This window comes from Lontra canadensis, unplaced genomic scaffold (genome assembly GCF_010015895.1).
Source record: "Lontra canadensis isolate GAN:19392208 unplaced genomic scaffold, GSC_riverotter_1.0 scaffold8, whole genome shotgun sequence".
NCBI lineage: Eukaryota > Metazoa > Chordata > Mammalia > Carnivora > Mustelidae > Lontra > Lontra canadensis.
In genome coordinates this window covers 18,370,870-18,387,810 of record NW_022631002.1, presented here as the reverse complement: position 1 = coordinate 18,387,810, position 16,941 = coordinate 18,370,870, and the positions used below count along the sequence as shown (strand labels likewise).

The 16,941-nt window shown below is 45.9% G+C and overlaps 1 protein-coding gene across 2 annotated transcripts in view; it reads left to right on the top strand.

The window, feature by feature from the left end:
* Positions 1-11,508: 11,508 nt before the first annotated feature.
* CBFB (core-binding factor subunit beta) overlaps positions 11,509-16,941 on the top strand; it is a 60,889-nt gene continuing 55,456 nt past the window's right edge. The window contains exons 1-3 of one of the 2 annotated variants that reach the window (XM_032854270.1): positions 11,509-11,839; positions 12,066-12,152; positions 16,708-16,824. In XM_032854270.1, coding sequence (XP_032710161.1) covers positions 11,762-11,839; positions 12,066-12,152; positions 16,708-16,824 — 282 coding nt within the window. In that variant the 5' untranslated portion in view covers positions 11,509-11,761. The remainder of the gene's footprint in view (positions 11,840-12,065; positions 12,153-16,707; positions 16,825-16,941) is intronic. The other variant, XM_032854271.1, reaches the window with a different exon arrangement.

The following is a 16,941-nucleotide window of genomic DNA, read 5'->3' as shown; positions in this document are numbered from 1 at the left end:
AGTGAGGGACAAAGTAGGCTTATGCCCAAGACACGCTAGATGAGGCTGAAGTTTCTAGGAGAGAAGATGCAGCAGGGAGGGTTCAGGAGGAAGGTTCACAATTCTTCTGTTTCCCCTATCAGTGCCACAGGGGGCTCTGTTAAAGGTGCTGAGGCTCCTGACCAGTGCTGGATGCAGTGGCATGGGGAGGGCAATGCAGAACCAAACAAGGAGTCCTTCGTGGGAGACAGCAAGCAAGTTCGTAAAATAGTTGCACAGGACTAGGTGACAGATGAGGGAAGGAGAGGTAGAAGTTGAGAGAGACTCCTAGATGTCCTGTTTTTCTAAGGAGTTTTAGACAAAAGCGGAGGCCAGGTCTGACGACTCCCTCTCCCCTATTCACTGGAGGGCTCCTAGGGCACTCTGGCTGAGAGGTCTCCTACCCAGCCCAGCCTGGGTCCGGCTTTCCCCCACCCCCAGGGCCTGGGGGACCTCAGCCCCTACCCACCAGATCCATGAAAACCCCAAGGGGATGTGCTGTCCATGGTGGGGACATAGGCAGGGCCCACTGTTGCTGGGGAAACCTCTTCTTTCCCCAACTCCTCCATGGAAAGCTGATCAGGACAGGACTCTAGCCTCCGACTACTTACTCTCTAAAATCACATTGGTAACTCCATGGCCACAAGGAGATGGGTTTGGGCCCATTGGTCTGTGGGACAAATGGGGAGGGGAGGAAGACTCACTTGAAGCCTGAAAGAACTCAAGATCAGATGGTGTCACAGAGCAGAGTTCAACATGCCTCTTTTCCGACGAATTTGGAAACTGAATATTCCTGTCTTTGCCTATTCTTCTATGGGTGTCCTCAGGCAAGCCACTTGCCTCTCTGGGCCCGGTTCTCCTCATCCATACATCTGGGAACAATCCCAGGAGGACCGAACTCCAGCCCCAGTCCCCTCCAGCTGTGGCCCAGGACTCATCCCTTCCCAGCTTTTGGCCACAGGTGCTGGTGGAAAAGCATGCCAGTGACCTCACCAGGGAGCCACTGCATTATGGACCTACTGCTAAGGAGCAAGAACCCTTTTGAGGGGGAGCCTGGAGGTGGAGGAAAAGCCTTTCAGGAAATTAGCAGCAGTGGCAGAAAAATTCATCAAAAGCTGATGGAGGCTCCTATGGCTGATTTATGTCTCTTGACTAAGGAACAACTCTTCTGGCCTGGAGGAAGGACCATAGCCTCCAGATCCTTCCAGAGACCCCAGACCCAAGACTCTGAACCTCTGGCTCTGTTGCTGGGCATCTCCACATCTGCCAGGAACACCACCATCAATTTGCTACTCCCAAAACATGGAACTCTGCTGTGCCAGGAAAGGCCACCGATGGGCAGGGATCTTGAGTTTTTTTTTTTTTTTTAATTTTTATTTATTTATTTATTTGACAGACAGAGATTACAAGTAGGCAGAGAGGCAGGCAGAGAGAGAGGAGGAAGCAGACTCCCTGCTGAGCAGAGAGCCCCATGCGGGGCTCGATCCCAGGACCCTGAGATCATGACCTGAGCCAAAGGCAGCGGCTTAACCCACTGAGCCACCCAGGTGCCCCGGGATCTTGAGGTTTGTTTTTTTTTTTTTTTTTTTAAGATTTTATTTATTTGTCAGAGAGAGAGGGAGAGAGAGCGAGCACAGGCAGACAGAATGGCAGGCAGAGGCAAAGGGAGAAGCAGGCTCCCTGCCGAGCAAGGAGCCCGATGTGGGACTCGATCCCAGGACGCTGGGATCATGACCTGAGCCGAAGGCAGCTGCTTAACCAACTGAGCCACCCAGGCGTCCCGATCTTGAGTTTTAATACAACTGTTCCTCTGCTGTGACCTCAGACATTCAAGTGGCCTCTCTAATCCTTCCTGCCAGGAGAAATCCTAACTACTTAGCCTTTAGGCAACCAATACATCTACAATACTCAGCATATCTGGGAAAAGAATAATTTTTTTCAAAGAGAGAGGATGCAAACATACCCAAACAACTCTTGGTAGTGGGAGTCTAATGTGAGAAGGCTGGAAACAGTCAGGAACCCATTGTCAGGAGGAGGCACAGGCCTCCCTCCCTCTCACAGAGCCCAGGTAGGGCAAACGGAAGAGCTATTGCAATATGCACCTCCAGGGGGCACCACTTACCTGGTTTACCTCGTGAATGAGAGCCTGGCTGGAACCTTGGCTCCAGCTCTGCCTCTTCTGGGCTTGCCACCCACACACACCCTTACACCACACATGCCTTTCACTGGGACATTGCTTGGTCACCACCTAACCAAAGCATCCACACTGGGCAGTCTTTGCAGCCCAATGGACTCCCCCACCCCATCCTTGGCTGCCTTCAGCTCCCAGAGCTGGTGCAGCCAAGTCATTTGATGCTAAAAGAAGCAGTATCCTTTGAAAGATCTTTGCACATAGCAGCCCCAGAGCCTCAGGAAATCCCCTTCCAGGGCCACACCTTGATTCCGTCATTGCCCTTCCCCTGGCTCAGCTACAAAAGGAGGCAAGGCCCAGGCAGCTACCCTCTGCTATGGAAGAGCATGTGCTCCTTTTCTAGAGTTCCTTTTCTGGCCCCTTCTCAGCTCATTTTATGGTATTTTAAATTGACCTTGTATGAACTCAAATTGTTACCCTGCACTTTCCTTGACTGCCAACATTTATAGTTGGCTTTGTATCAAAGTATGGAGTTAGAAAATCCTAGAATTTCAAAACCAGAAGGGACCTTTAAGATTGCTATAGCCACCGTTCTTTGAGAGCTTGTAATTTTGTGCCAGGCACTAACCCAGGTATCACCTAGTGTTTTTGCCTGCCTAGTACATCTGTTCGTGCAATGTTACCCTCTCTACAGCAGCTCAATGTCCACAGGTCAGGGATGAACAGGTAACCCAAAGTATTAAAGTCTATTAAAGTCAAACCAAGATTTTTGTGGGAATATCAGGAAAGAACAATTTTCACCATTGGAGGACAAGTCAGCATGTGAATAAAACTAAAACAGAGAAACAGAACCAAGAGACCAAGAGAGATAGAGACACAGACAAACAGATTTCTGGTGCCAGTGCTTGAACACCTAGATCCAGCCATGTCTGGTCACTTATACACCTAGAGTTTTCAGCTAACTGAGCTAATACCTGCCCTTTTCTATGTAAGCCAGTTTTTAAAAAAGATTTATTTGTTTATTTTAGTGGGGAGGAGCAGAGGGAGAGGGAAGAAAAACCCAAGCAGACTCTGTGCTAAGTGCGGAGCCTCATGTGGGGCTCAGTCCCACAACCTTGAGATCACAACCTGAGCTGAAACCAAGAGTCGGACACTTAACTGACTGTGCCACCCAGAAACCCCTGTGTAAGGCAACTCTAACTGGGTTTCTGTCACTTGAAACCAAAACAGTCCTGACAGACACAAGTAGATGCCTTTGTCCTTAATTTACAGATTAAAAAACTGAGTAGCCAGCTAGCTCTGGGATCTTAGACAAGCCATGAAAGATCTCTGACATCAAGTTACTCTAACAAAGAAAAAAGAGACTGAATTTCTTTAACTTCAGGACACCTTTGCTCTTCTGGGATCTCTCTCTGTGCGTCTATCTGGCCGTTTGCCTTTAAATAAGGTAGTCACTTATTCTGAGTCCCAATTTTCTGAATTGCAAAATAGGACAGTAATTCCTTTCCTCCTTACTGGGAAGGAATTTAGGAAAGTCCAATGAGAGAGTGTTTGGAAATTTACTTTTACTAAAGCAAATGTTACACAGTGTCCATATTTTACAAGTGAGGAATCTCAACTCATACCAGACAACCACTGAAGTCCACAAATGGTTCATGTCTCTTCCAAAACAGTTTTTAAAAGTTTTTTAAAAATAAAACTTAACAAGAGCTCCTGCTTGGCTGGCTCAGTCAATGGAGTATGTGACTCTTGATCTCAGGGTAATAAGTTTGAACCCCACAGTGGGTGTAGAGATTACTTAAAGATAAAATCTTTAAGCATCTGGGTAACTCAGTCCATTAAGCATCTTCCTTCAGCTCAGGTCATGATCCCAGAGTCCTGGGATCAAGCCCCACATCGGACTCCCTGCTCAGTGGGGAGTCTGGTTCTCCCTCTAACCATCCCACCTGCTTGTGCTCTCTTTCTCCCTCTCAAATAAATAAATAAAATCTTTAAAAACGTAAAATAAAATCTTTAAATAACTAAATAAAATTTTGCAAGACCTTAAAACACATTTATAAAGTGACTTCCCCACAGTGCCTCATCGTCCAGACTCTTAAGTCAGGTCGCACCCAGGTATACTAAGGGAGATGCCCCTGGGTGAAGCTCTGTTGGGAATAACTCTTTGTCACTGTCACAGGGTCAAGTTCTCTAGGAAGTTTTGCTTGCAAGAAGTTTATTTGGGATCAAAACATGTTGATGAGAGAGGAAAAAGCAAAATTGGGTAGAGGAAGAAGTGAAGTTATACACCGCCCAACAGCTTCAGGTGACTCCCCAGGGAGCCTGAGAGTTCATATGGCCCACCAGCATTGCTCTGCTGGGCCTTTATACACCCATCACTGGGGCGCCTGGGTGGCTCAGTGGGTTAAAGCCTCTGCCTTCAGCTCAGGTCCTGATCTCAGGGTCCTGGGATCGAGTCCTGCATCGGGCTCTCTGCTCAGCAGGGAATCTGCTTCCTCCTCCTTCTCTCTCTCTCTCTCTGCCTGCCTCTCTGCCTACTTGTGATCTCTGTCTGTCAAGTAAATAAATAAAATCTTTAAAAAAAATGTATATACCCATCACCAGTCATTGGATATAAGGTGCCTAGAAAGGAAGAATGACTTGCAGGTAGCTCTCTGTAGCTCAGGGAATCTCAGAAAGGGCTGAGAGCAATCCCAGCTGCTCAGGTAACAAGTTCTTCACTGAAGAGGGATCTAGGTGCCTCATCTCTGTGTCCATCTCAATCACTAACACTACCTAAGCTGCAAGGCATTCTGACATCCTATCCCTGGGGTAGGAGGAGCAAGCTTCCCTAGCATCAGGTGGGCTAGGGAAGCTATCAGGTGCCTTTGAGGAGGTTGGGTCCAGTCTCCATCAGGCATTGGTGTGTGGCAGTCATTCTCCTAGTATCGTTCTCAGAGGCCTCTGACCCCACATTTTGTTGTTTTTTGTTTTTTAAGATTTTTTATGTATTTATTTGAGAGAGAGAGAGTGAGCATGAGAGAGACAGAGAGCACAAGCAGGGGTAGGGACAGAGGGAGGCCCAATGCGGAGCTCAATCCCAGGACCCTGGGATCATGTCCCGAGGGCAGACGCTTAACACACTGACCCACCCAGGTACCCCTGACTCCACATTTAATGAAAGAGTATTAAAAAAAAAAAAAAAAGGAGTATTAATTTGCCTGGCTGAGAAAGGGAGGAAAAAAACAAGCTAAACAGAGGAAGCTAGCTAGGACTAGAACAGTCTGAAGCCAAACGAACACATTGCCCATTTACCCAGAAGTATCATCTAGAAGATGAGAATTATTGTCTGCTTTATTTGTCCCTCTTGTGTTCCTAGAGGGAAGGCAGGCTGGTGAGGAGGCTGTGGGCTAGTAATTCTGTCTGTCTATTTGCAAGACACTATTACAACATGATGGGAAACCCTGCTTGCCAGGATGGTTTAGAGCTTGGGAAATTTGGGGAAGAATCCAAGAACAGGACATCATCAGCATGGAGACAAAAGGAGAGAAGGTAAAAGAGAATGTATTTGGATTCCAGAGTCGATAATGAGCCAGAAGTGAATGTTGAATTATTCAACCTCCTTTATTGATCCATTGATCTCTATCTGCAGGTCTTGGTTTATTCTTGGTTGGCACTTCCTGTGTCTGAGACACTGAGAAGAGAAATGGGGGGAGGAAGGATTTTTAAGACTCAAGAAGAAAGAAAATTCACTGCCAAAGAGAAATTTGGCAACAGATATCAGAAACCTTAAAATGTCTGTACTTTATGACACAATGGTTCTACTTCTGGAAATTAACCCTAAAAACACTATCCAAAACTTTTAAGAAAAACCCTTAAGCACCATGATGTTCACAGAAGCCAATTTTATACCAGCGAATAATAGGAAACAACCTGAATAAATGCCCAACATAGGAGATCAGCCAGGATGTCATTAGGATTTTTATATGATTACATGAGAAGATATTTATGCCATAAGGTTAGATGATAACAGTATTCAAAACTGTTCCTTTTTTTTTTTTTAAGATTTTATTTATTTATTTGACAGAGAGAGAGAAAGAACGAGAGAGGAAACACAAGCAGGAGGAGTGGGAGAGGGAGGAGAAGGCTTCCCACTAAGCAAGGAGCCCTATGTGGGGCTCAATCCCAGGACCCTGGGATCATGAAGGCAGATGCTTAACGACTGAGACACCTGGGTGCCCCCAAAACTGTTCCTATAGAACACCATAACTATGTAAAGAAATGTAGATGGAGAAACGCCAAAGAACATATATGCTTAAATGTAGCAATGATTGATCTGGGATGGTGAGACTCTCTTTCTATATTTCCTAAGTTTTCTACAAAAATATGTGCAAGTTTTAAATAATTTTTAAAAAATGGAAAGGTGGGGCAAGAGACACCCATATGAAGGCTGCACAGTAGTAAAATGAACACAAATTAGTGGGGAGCCAAATCTTGCCAGGGTGCTGCTATGTCCTGTGTGTGCTGACCATCTCCCTGATTCGTCTGTGTTGTATGGACCCAAATGATAGAGTGAGGGACGCTGTGGGTAGTGAGTCTATGGAGGACAATCAAAGGTCCCTGAATTTGTATTTAAAGAAAAAGTGTGAGTCTTCACAGAAGAGAAAGGGGAGGAAGTCATGCTAGACAGAAGGTACAGTAAGAGCAAAGGCACTGAGGCATGTGGAAATGTAAACAGGTCAGAACAGCTGGACTATGGTGGCCAATGATGGGAGACGGAATTGGAAAGGAAAGGAAGTTGTGAATGCTGGGCTGAGGGCCCTAGCCTTCCTGCATAGACAAATCAGAGGCTTGGGGGAGGGGCTTGGGGGGGATGGGCAGTGCGGTTAGAGCTCGCCCCTGCCATTCTCTAGTCCCCTAGTCTCCTCTGTTTCCCATCACCAGCCAGAAACTCAGAGAGCAGGGGAGGAGAAGGGGAGCAGTCCCAAATAGCCCTTGAAGACTGGTCAGCCAGGCCTCCTGACCCCAGTCTGGCCCTCTTCCCAGTATGCGAGGCTCGGCCCCCATCCCCAGGCATCCAGACAAACCCCTCCGCCTCCCATGACAAAGAGGCTCGCTTGGAGCCTGGGCAAGATTTGCAAACGTCAAACTTGTAATTACAAGGATGAAATCATCTGGTTCCTTTTAAGCAAACGGGTTTATTGATCCCAACACTGAAGAAATGCTATTCTAGGGAAACTTGCTCCTCTTGGTTTTCCTCTCCCTCTGGGATGGCTGGGCTGGTGGGGGAGGGTAGCAGGGGAGCCAAGAAGGGGGAGAACCTCCTGGGAGGGGAAATTCTTAAGGGCTTAGGGGTAAATTTTACAGTGTAGATAAATTATATCTCAAAAAAAGAATTCTTTAGGGCCCAGGAAACTGCCTGGCGGTTTGGGCAGATGAGTCCCTCATCCTGGACTTGGGCCCTTCTCCATCCCCAAACTAGAAGCTAGGTAGAGCTGGGGTGTTAGGAGCTGTGGCAGCCACTGATTTCCCTTCTTTCCCCTCCCACCGTCAAGTCTCATTTGTGGTTCCAGATCCTATTTCAGCTTCAAGATGGCACAATATTTCCTCAGTAACTGAAAGGAAACTCTTTCCTTAGAAAAAATGTACTAGAGGCTCAGGGGCCTGGGAAGACCTCACCCTCTGTATGAGGCGAGGCAGATGTGGGGAGCTGCCAACACCTCACCTGGATAAAGCCATCCTTTCTGCTCACTTAAGGAGGCAGGATGTCTAGTCTAGGCTTTGACCTTCCAAGCCAACAAAGGACAAACAGATGGGCTCAGGGGACAGGAATGCACAATCATCGAGGTCAAGAAACACATCCTGCCACAAGGCCCACAATAGGATCCCTTCATTCAGCCTGTCGGGGACCCTTTGGGAACATGGTAGGGTGCTCCAGGAGGAATGACCTCCAGTTGCCACTGTCCACCAGCTCGCAGTTCAGCCAGAGAGAGGAGCGGTACTTTCAGCAGCTCCACCAGCGGATGTCTCAGGGCAGAACAGTTAAGAGCCTGGGGATTGCTAGCCCTTCTGAGCATCAGTTCCTTCATCTGTAGAATAAGGTCAATCATACCAAACTTGCAGGGTTATGGTGAGGAGTGAATGAAGATGATATACCCCAATGCCATTTTGTTATCTCTACTGAGTCAAGGTCTTGTCACTGTCCTATGATCACTTATTTATTGTTTCAAAGCCTCTATTTCCTCATCTGTCCAATTAGGACAAGAAAACTTGTCTTAGAAAGTGGTTCTCTGAATTAACTGAGATAAGGGACATAAAAGCATCCAGCTCACAGCTTCACAGGTGAGCCGAACGATTGAGGGTTCCCATTCCCTGCTCAGTGTTACTGCACATTCTCTGCCCATCCATTCAAGATGGGTCAGGGAGTCCCGTAGGAGCAGCTATCCACCCAGGAAGATAGGAAAAAGAGGCCCTGGGCAGGCTGAATCCTTAGGAAAGGACAGATCCAAATGACAGGGCTTCAGAGACAATTCAGCCTGGTTTGGGGTGTTTCTAGGCAAAGAATAGACAGCCACAGGCTTCCATCTATGGACTGACCCTACTAGAGCTGGCTCTTAGCAAACCCCTCTGTGGGGTCATGGCTGGACCAATACATACCCAGTTGGACAGAAACACAGAGTTAAATATACCTGACATGGGTGATATTTTCCGTTATTAATTTCCTTTCATCTAATTTTTAAAATAAGTGAAAAAAACTTGCGCAACAACAACAAAAGGCATACAAAGGTCAGCCGAAGAGATGGCCTCCTCCAGCCTGCGGCTGGTTTCCCAGTTGTCCTGGCTGGTTGGATGCCAAACAATGCCGAGTGGGTTATCCTGTGGCCTGGAGTTGCCAAAGGCTGTCTGTGGTGCTGCTGTTCTGGATCTGCCTGGCAGGCTTTCTCAGCCCTTTCCTTCAGGACATCATTCCCCACCCCCATGAGGCTGACGGTTCATGTACTCTGCCCCGTTCTGTACTCCCACCCCTCTGCCAAGATCAGCAACAAGTTCATGGCCCTACCTGGACACACCGAGGAGTAAGAGTGCTGCCTTGTGGATCATTCTTTAGAGGCAGAAATGGAAAAAATTTTTTTTAAAGATTTTTTATTTATTTACTTGACAGAGATCACAAGCAGGCAGAGAGGCAGGCAGAGAGAGGGCGAGGAGGAAGCAGGCTTCCCACCAAGCAGAGAGTCCGATGCGGGGCTTGATCCAGGATCATGACCTGAGCTGAAGGCAGAGGCTTTAACCCACTGAGCCACCCAGGTGCCCCGAAATGGAAAATTTTATACTAATGTCTACCTTAAAGGAATATGAGGGTGTCGAATGGTGTGACATGGGATATACTATCTGAGGCTGCCCATCCCAGTTCCCCTAAGTGCTGATGGGAGAGCATGTGACATAAGCTGGCCCATGTCATCATATCAGCCTGCACGTGGTGATTTGGTAGAAGGAAGAGTATGTGACACAGACTGGGCCAATCCAAGTCCTTCCCAGAAATTTTATGACTTGGAGAAGTGGCTGCTCCCATCCTTTGCCAGGAAATGGACACCATAGAAGGGTGCTTGAGAAAGGTAAGCAGGTGAGAAGAAATGGAAAAACGGGGGGGGGGGGAAAACCAGGAGACCATCCCTCCCTCTGTGTGATTTATTTACTTAAAATAAAATGAACCCCTTTCTACCTTTAAGTTTGTTTGAATTGGGTTTCTGTCACTTGCAATTGAAAGAGAACCGAAGCGGGTGGGGGGTGGGGGAGTCAGGAGAGGGGGGTGGGGTTATGGACATTGGGGAGGGTATGTGCTATGGTGAGTGCTGTGAAGTGTGTAAACTTGGCGATTCACAGACCTATACCCCTGGGGATTAAAATATATGTTTATAAAAAATAAAAAATTAAAAAAAAACTAGAAAAAAAAGAAAGAGAACCGTGGGACTATTTAGAGATAGATGGAGGCCCAATGGTAGTACTTGGTGACATCCACATCTGTACCCTTTCTATTTGTGCACACTCATATAGTCACACAGGTTTGATGTGGGCCAGGCAAGAATGCCCTTGGAGAGGGTTGATTCTATGTTTGCGATTCAGAAAGTGTGTTTGTTAAAACCACCAGCTTACAGGTTTGACTTTGCTGAAAACTCCCTCCCTGACCTTGGGCAATTGATCCATCTCTGGATCTCAGTTTGGGTGACCAACCATCCCAGTTTGCAAGGGGCTGAGTGGTTTCCTAGGACATGGGACTTCCACTGTAAAACCAGGACAGTCTCTGGAAAACCCAACACTTGATCACCCTAGCTCAGTTCTGCATCTGCAAAACTGAGATTGAACTAAGCAGGGGTAGGAAATTCTGCCAAATCCTGAATTCAGGCCAGCATTGTATCCTCATAGTCTTTTGCAATATGGCCAGCTACTGTCAGTCAGAGTTGGCGCCTATTTGCCATCCTTGCACTGAGTTTTTGATACGCTGGAATTTTAAGAATTTATTGAGGATCAACCTTTAGTCAACCTCTGCCATAAATCCCATGTCAAACTCTCTCCAGTTGGGCCAAATGACTTCCCTAAAACTTGTGGAACTTTTTTAGGGTTTCATTGCACATGTGGGTAAATAGATGGACTGGCATTAGGTTTACATACAATTCAGCTTTTCTTCTTTGGAGACTTGTTTATTGAGTGCTCATTATGTGTTGGACTCTCACGCTAGCCCTGAGAGCTTGTGTCTGCATTTTGCAAATAGGCAAACTGAGGCTTAGCGTCCAGGGCTCATTTTCAGGCTCGTGTAAACAGTGGAGTGAGATCCCAGACAAGTACCGTCTGACTCCCAACAGCTTTCCACCACGATGTGGATTCAGTTAGATTCTGTGGTCTCTTATCACCTTTAGTCTTTGCTAGGAGCAGCCTACATACCTCCCCGTCGGTTTTGGGACACAAAGTCCCCAAGGACCCAAGTTTCTTCACGTTCAGGTGACAATCTGGGGTCACTCCGAGCAGCTGAGGAGCCCCAAAGTTCCATACAGTCGACAGAAAGGACCCGCGCGGGCCGCTCCCCGTCTCTAAGGTCCGGGCAGATGCCCGCAGAGCGGGTCTACACAAATCAGCCCTCGGGCAGCTAAGGGAGCGAGAGGGCCGCGCAGCGGGAGGAGCTCTGGTTCGCCGCAGCCCAGCTGCCCCGCAAGCGGGCGGGCGGCGCATGCGCGGCGCGGGTCGCAGAGTTGTGAATGGTGCGTTTTGTTTGCCGGAGTTTGGGGCGGGCGGGCGCGCGAGGAGGAGGGGTGGGGCCGACCGGGGCGGGGCGGACGGGCGGGCTTGCGAGGTGGGCGGCGAGAGGAAGTGGCGGCGGCGGCGGCGGCCGGGGGCGGCGAGTGCTGGGCTAGCGCGGGCGGTAGGCAACGGCTAAGGCGGCGGCGGCGTGGGCTGGGCTCGAGCGGGCGGCGGCATCTCAGACTCCCGGGAGCGGGAGCCCACGCGGGCGGGCGCCTGAAACAAAGGAAAGCCAGAGTCAGGGCGCCGCGGGTGGGTGGTCAGTCGGTCAGCGTGAAGCCGGCCAGCGGGTGTCGCGCAAGCCCGGAGCCCGGTCGGCCGGCGCGGCCTCAGGGCGGGAAGATGCCGCGCGTCGTGCCCGACCAGAGAAGCAAGTTCGAGAACGAGGAGTTCTTCAGGAAGCTGAGCCGCGAATGCGAGGTGAGGCAGGCGGGCGGCTTGGAGGCCGCAGCGCGCCCCGAGTGGGCCCGGGCGGAGAAAAGTTTGGGCGGCGCGGCCCCGGGCAGCCCGGCGGAGGTGCAATCTCGCCCGGGCAGCCGCCAGCCCGCAGACTCTGCTTGCCCTTATCTGCGCCGCGCGGGGCGGGCGGGCGCGCAGGCGGCGTCGCGGATTTGGCTCCTGATTTCGGGCCGTCTCTGCCTTGCAGATTAAGTACACGGGCTTCAGGGACCGGCCCCACGAGGAGCGCCAGGCGCGCTTCCAGAACGCTTGCCGCGACGGCCGCTCGGAAATCGTAAGTCGGCGGGGCAGGGGCGCGGGGGGCCCGGGGCGCGGGGACCGAGGCGCGCGCGGGTCACTTGTTGCGCGGGGGCCGCTGCGGCCCAGGCCGGTTCCGGACCGCGCCGCGGACGCCGCGACTCCCGGAACTGAGCGGGCGCCGTCTCACTTCCTACTCGGGATTCAAAATGCGAAACCAGACACTGGCGGGCCGCGTCCTCGCGGGGAGACGGTTCCCTGTGGCTCTCTGCGGGCTGGTTGTGTTTCCCAGACGCGGCTCGGCAAACAGTTTGCCGCGAGTAGAACTCACACCCGAGCCCAACTAAACAGGGAGAGGTCTTCGTACGGGCTGTGTCACTCATTAAGGGGTAGGGTATTTGTAAGGGAGAAAACACCCATGCGGAAAAAGAATGGGGCTTCATTCAAAGATCTGATTCCTGGGCGAGAGTCAGTTTCTCAGGACGCTAGGTTTGTTGTTAAATCTGTATGTGAAGCTGTTTAACCGCCGGTATAGCTGAGAAGCTTTATACCAGTTCTCTATTGTCCTAATAGAAACAAACAAGCCCTGAAGACTGAGCCATCTTATTTTCTTAGAATGTTAAGGCTCAGAAGAATCAGAAACCATCATCTTTTTTCAAATCTCAAAAACGTATCCCGTTTAGTGCCGCAGTTCCTGAAGAATCGCATGGGTTTGTGAAATCCACAGTTGATCTTGAGGCCGTGTTTTAGGTGGTGGATTCAGTGCTTCACCTTCACCAAACCTTACCTTAGGGGAAAAAAAGCTCAAGTGTCTCATCATCTTTTTGGTTTGTCTTATTGGAGGTGCTAACGAGGGGGGAATGAAAAAGCCAAAGATAAGTAGGAAAAAGCTAAAGAAAAGAGATCTTACTAATTAAAAAACAGAAGAAGTGGAAGTGCTGTCTAATGGAATGCAGTTATCTACTCTGAACTGGGCCCATTGCATTTGCAGACTTGAAGCAATGGTGGAGTTTGAATTTGGGTTAACAATAGGAGGACGTATTGGAACATTTGCTCCCCCCACCCCTTATGGAGAATATATCTTATTGAAAAACAATTCACATACCATAAAATTCTCCCTTTTCATCACCTAAATCAAATTTATTTTTAAGAATATTTTTTCTATTTAAAATGAAGACTTTTTAGAACTGTATTACAGATCATGTGAAGATACTGGCTAAATTTATTAGGAGCTCTAGAATATTTGGTCATTAGTGCCTGTTATGAAAGTAAAACACTTCCAAGTTTCTGAAGTAATTATAATAGTTACATGATTAAAATGCCTAAGACATACTTTCCGTTTTGGCCTGAGTGATAGAAAAATCATTCATTAGTTGATCCAGTGATGTATTATTCTTTGTCTGGGCTTCCTTTTGCAAAAGGTGGGTGGTATACCTATCCAGTGGATTTCCTGGAGTTAATTGATGTAAATGTGAAAGATGAGGTACAAAATACTTCCTGATATTTAGAGCTGAGGTGTTTTTTGGGGGAGGACTTATAAAGTATAGTTATTAGGTTGTTTTCTGTCACATCGGGAACTTTACTGAGTATAATTGTGAATTGGGAGTATAATTTAACCCACAGTAGAGCTGAATTGCTATATTATAATATTACTATAATATTATAGTAGTGTTATAGGTTGCTAGTATTTATCATAAGTTTCTTTCCAGGGATAAATCAGACAGACTTTTCAGGCCTTTCTCTCTTCCAGATATCTGATCCTATGAATTTTAATAAGTTCTTAATACATGACAAGTATTAAAAGTTAAAGGAGGGTAGATTGAGTTCTGTGTAATATTCTCACTTAATATAGCATACATGTCTTAATTTGTTGAATAATGTAATTATTTGTAATTTGGGAAGGAATTTCACATTTCCTCCTTTCTCTAGCCCCCCCCTTTAATTCAGTATTCTTCACATTTAACTTACAGGATCCCTAGCTCCTAGAGGGTGCAGACCACATTAACTCTGGTGTATACATTAATATACTCCCCTCTAAACAGGTACTCTGCATAACGTCTTTTGTATCATAGCTACTTGATTAATTGAATTTAGAGGTTACTTAATATAATGCCTAAAATTTGTCTTTTTAGTTAGGAACAGGCTGCGGTTTTCACTTATTTGGTTGTGGAAAATAGATGTGGAGAAGGTATTATTTTGACTCTGTTTTGACAGCAGCTATATACAATAAAAATATGTGTAATTACCATAACTGTTATCAATCTCCCCCCTCCTTTTTACTCTTTTAATTTTGAACAGTTCCTTAGTGTATCATTGAGGCTAAAGAATTTATTTTGTATTTAGATAGATGTGATCATAACTATAAAACGTACCCAGACTCCTTATCATAGCATGAATAAAAGTGATTATGAGTAAGGGGGAGAATCTCTTTGGTCTGTTTTATTCCTTTTGTAAGTTTTATTGTGGTAAGAGTGTCGGAGAAGTCTTCAACACTAATGGTAAAGAAAAGAAAAGAATTCAGGTATGGTGATGACTGTGACAGCAGTAAAAACTATATATTTTTAGTCCTGAAGATGGAAGGGTAGAGGTATGTTGAATTGGCTTAAAGTGTGTTGTTCTGCAATTTGTGAAACCTGTAGAATAATCACTGGGACAATCTGGAAGTCTTCTATAAAGACAATGATACCAGTGTAAGCATTTTTGTGTTTTTGAACCGAACAGAGTTTTCCCAGTTGTTATGTGTGTGTAGATATTCCATTAGAAAAAGAGTTCTGTGGTCAAATTTGTGAAATGCTATTGTAGAATGATCTGTTTTTACCACTTCTCCTCTCTCAGAGAGAGGGATCTTGATGAGATAAAGGGCATGAAGTGATGAAGCAGGAAATCTCTTCTGAGGTTGGTCTTCAGACAGGAGGTGAGGTAATGAGATCTGTAGATTGTTTTTACTTGCACAGAGCTGATTTGGGGTACACAGGGAGTGGAAGGATTTGTTACTAGGTGAATACTAAAGAAACATGCCTTGGGGATTTTGACCTAAGGCATTCATTCATGGGCTGAATCTCTTATCTGCCACCACTCTACACTGAGAATTTATTTTATTATCTAAGGCTGAAAAAGTTAGCTCTCTTATCCAGCTCAGAACTATTTCTCTTATTTAGCAAATACTTAAATGGCATTTACATGGTACTATTACAAGCACTTTACAAATACTAATTAGTAGGGAAACTGATGTACAGCTAAGTAAATTGCTTCATCCTACAGCTTAGGCACTGTGCCTTCTAGAGTCAGCTTTTCAATTTAACTATTGTTGGTTCATTTCACTATGCTTGATTGTTTTTTAAACTTGGTATTAATAGGGAAAGATTTTTTTTAAAGGTTAATGTTGTAATATTGATGTTTTTTTCAGTCCCCGTTCATGTAAAATGCCACAAGAAAGAGTATCCCTGTTGATTAGGTAAATGGCATCAAAGATTTCTTTAGAGATTTAGCAGTTAGGTTGGCAGTTGTACCTGCAATACCAATAGTGGAAATAGGAAGAATACATTTTTGGAATCTAAGCTGTTAATCATCAGGGGTACTAGTGGATGGTTCAGTCAGCTGATGGCTTTAAACAAATTGCCCAAAATGTGAACCCCTTGCTTTCAGATGAAGACTATTTGATTGGAAACAAAGTATGTTGTGGAACTTTAATTAGTAAAATAAAACAAACCAAAACCTCTCATTTCAACAAAGAAAGTTTACATTCAGATGATGAAAAATGTTTCAGGGTTGGTTTTTTTTTTTTTTTTCCAAAATGCTTTTTTTTGCTTCTTTCTGAATCTCCCTTTGGAAGAGATACAATGCTAATTCCATTTTTTACTTGGAGGAAATGTAGTTAAATTGCTTAGGGGCTACACAGAACTCTTTATTGAAATGGCTTTAGATTGTTCTGTCTGTTGAACCATACATCCAAATCTTATTATAAATATTAGATGAATACTCTTTTATATAGTCAGATCCAGTTCTCCTAAAGTTAAATTTCAGAAAATGAATATTTTTTAAATCACCTAAGGTTTTAGAGAGATAACTACTGTCACATCATATTGCTAATGTATCATTTATCAGAAGACACAGTCCTGTGTGTTTTTAACATGGGCTTGAGAACGCAGTATTTCATTAAACAAGGGAAATCAAGAGAAATTAAAATGTCCCATTTATACAACTTGAAGTTGTGGTATGCTTTAAAATTCAAAATGTATAGATCTTTAGTGATTTTCACATTTAAAAATAGAAGTTTTTAAATTCAGAGATGATGTCTTCTGGTTAGACATTAGCAATGCGAGATCCTAACGTCAGCAAAAAATGACCTGAAAGAAAGTATTGATTCCATGTCTGATTTTATATTTAAGCAGCCAATGGCGAAGGTCCTCAAAATGGAATCAGATGTTTGTAACTTAATACTTAAGAAAAATGATGAGTGCATGTTTTTTTACTTTTAAGTATTCTCAGTGCTGCCTCGCTTAAGACAGAAACTGATGTAAAAATAAATGACTGCTTGCATAATTTATGTAATGTCCTGCTCCTGATCCTGTTTGTATTGATTTTTCTAAAAGGCTTTTGTGGCCACAGGAACCAATCTGTCTCTCCAGTTTTTTCCGGCCAGCTGGCAGGGAGAACAACGACAGACACCTAGCCGGGAGTATGTCGACTTAGAAAGAGAAGCAGGCAAGGTAGGAAACATTTCTTTGCAACTTGAAATACTGTGGATTGTTTTATTAGAGATCATTGGAAGATTTACAGCTTAACGAAGAGATCACAGGTCTGATTATACACACATATGGTCAGGT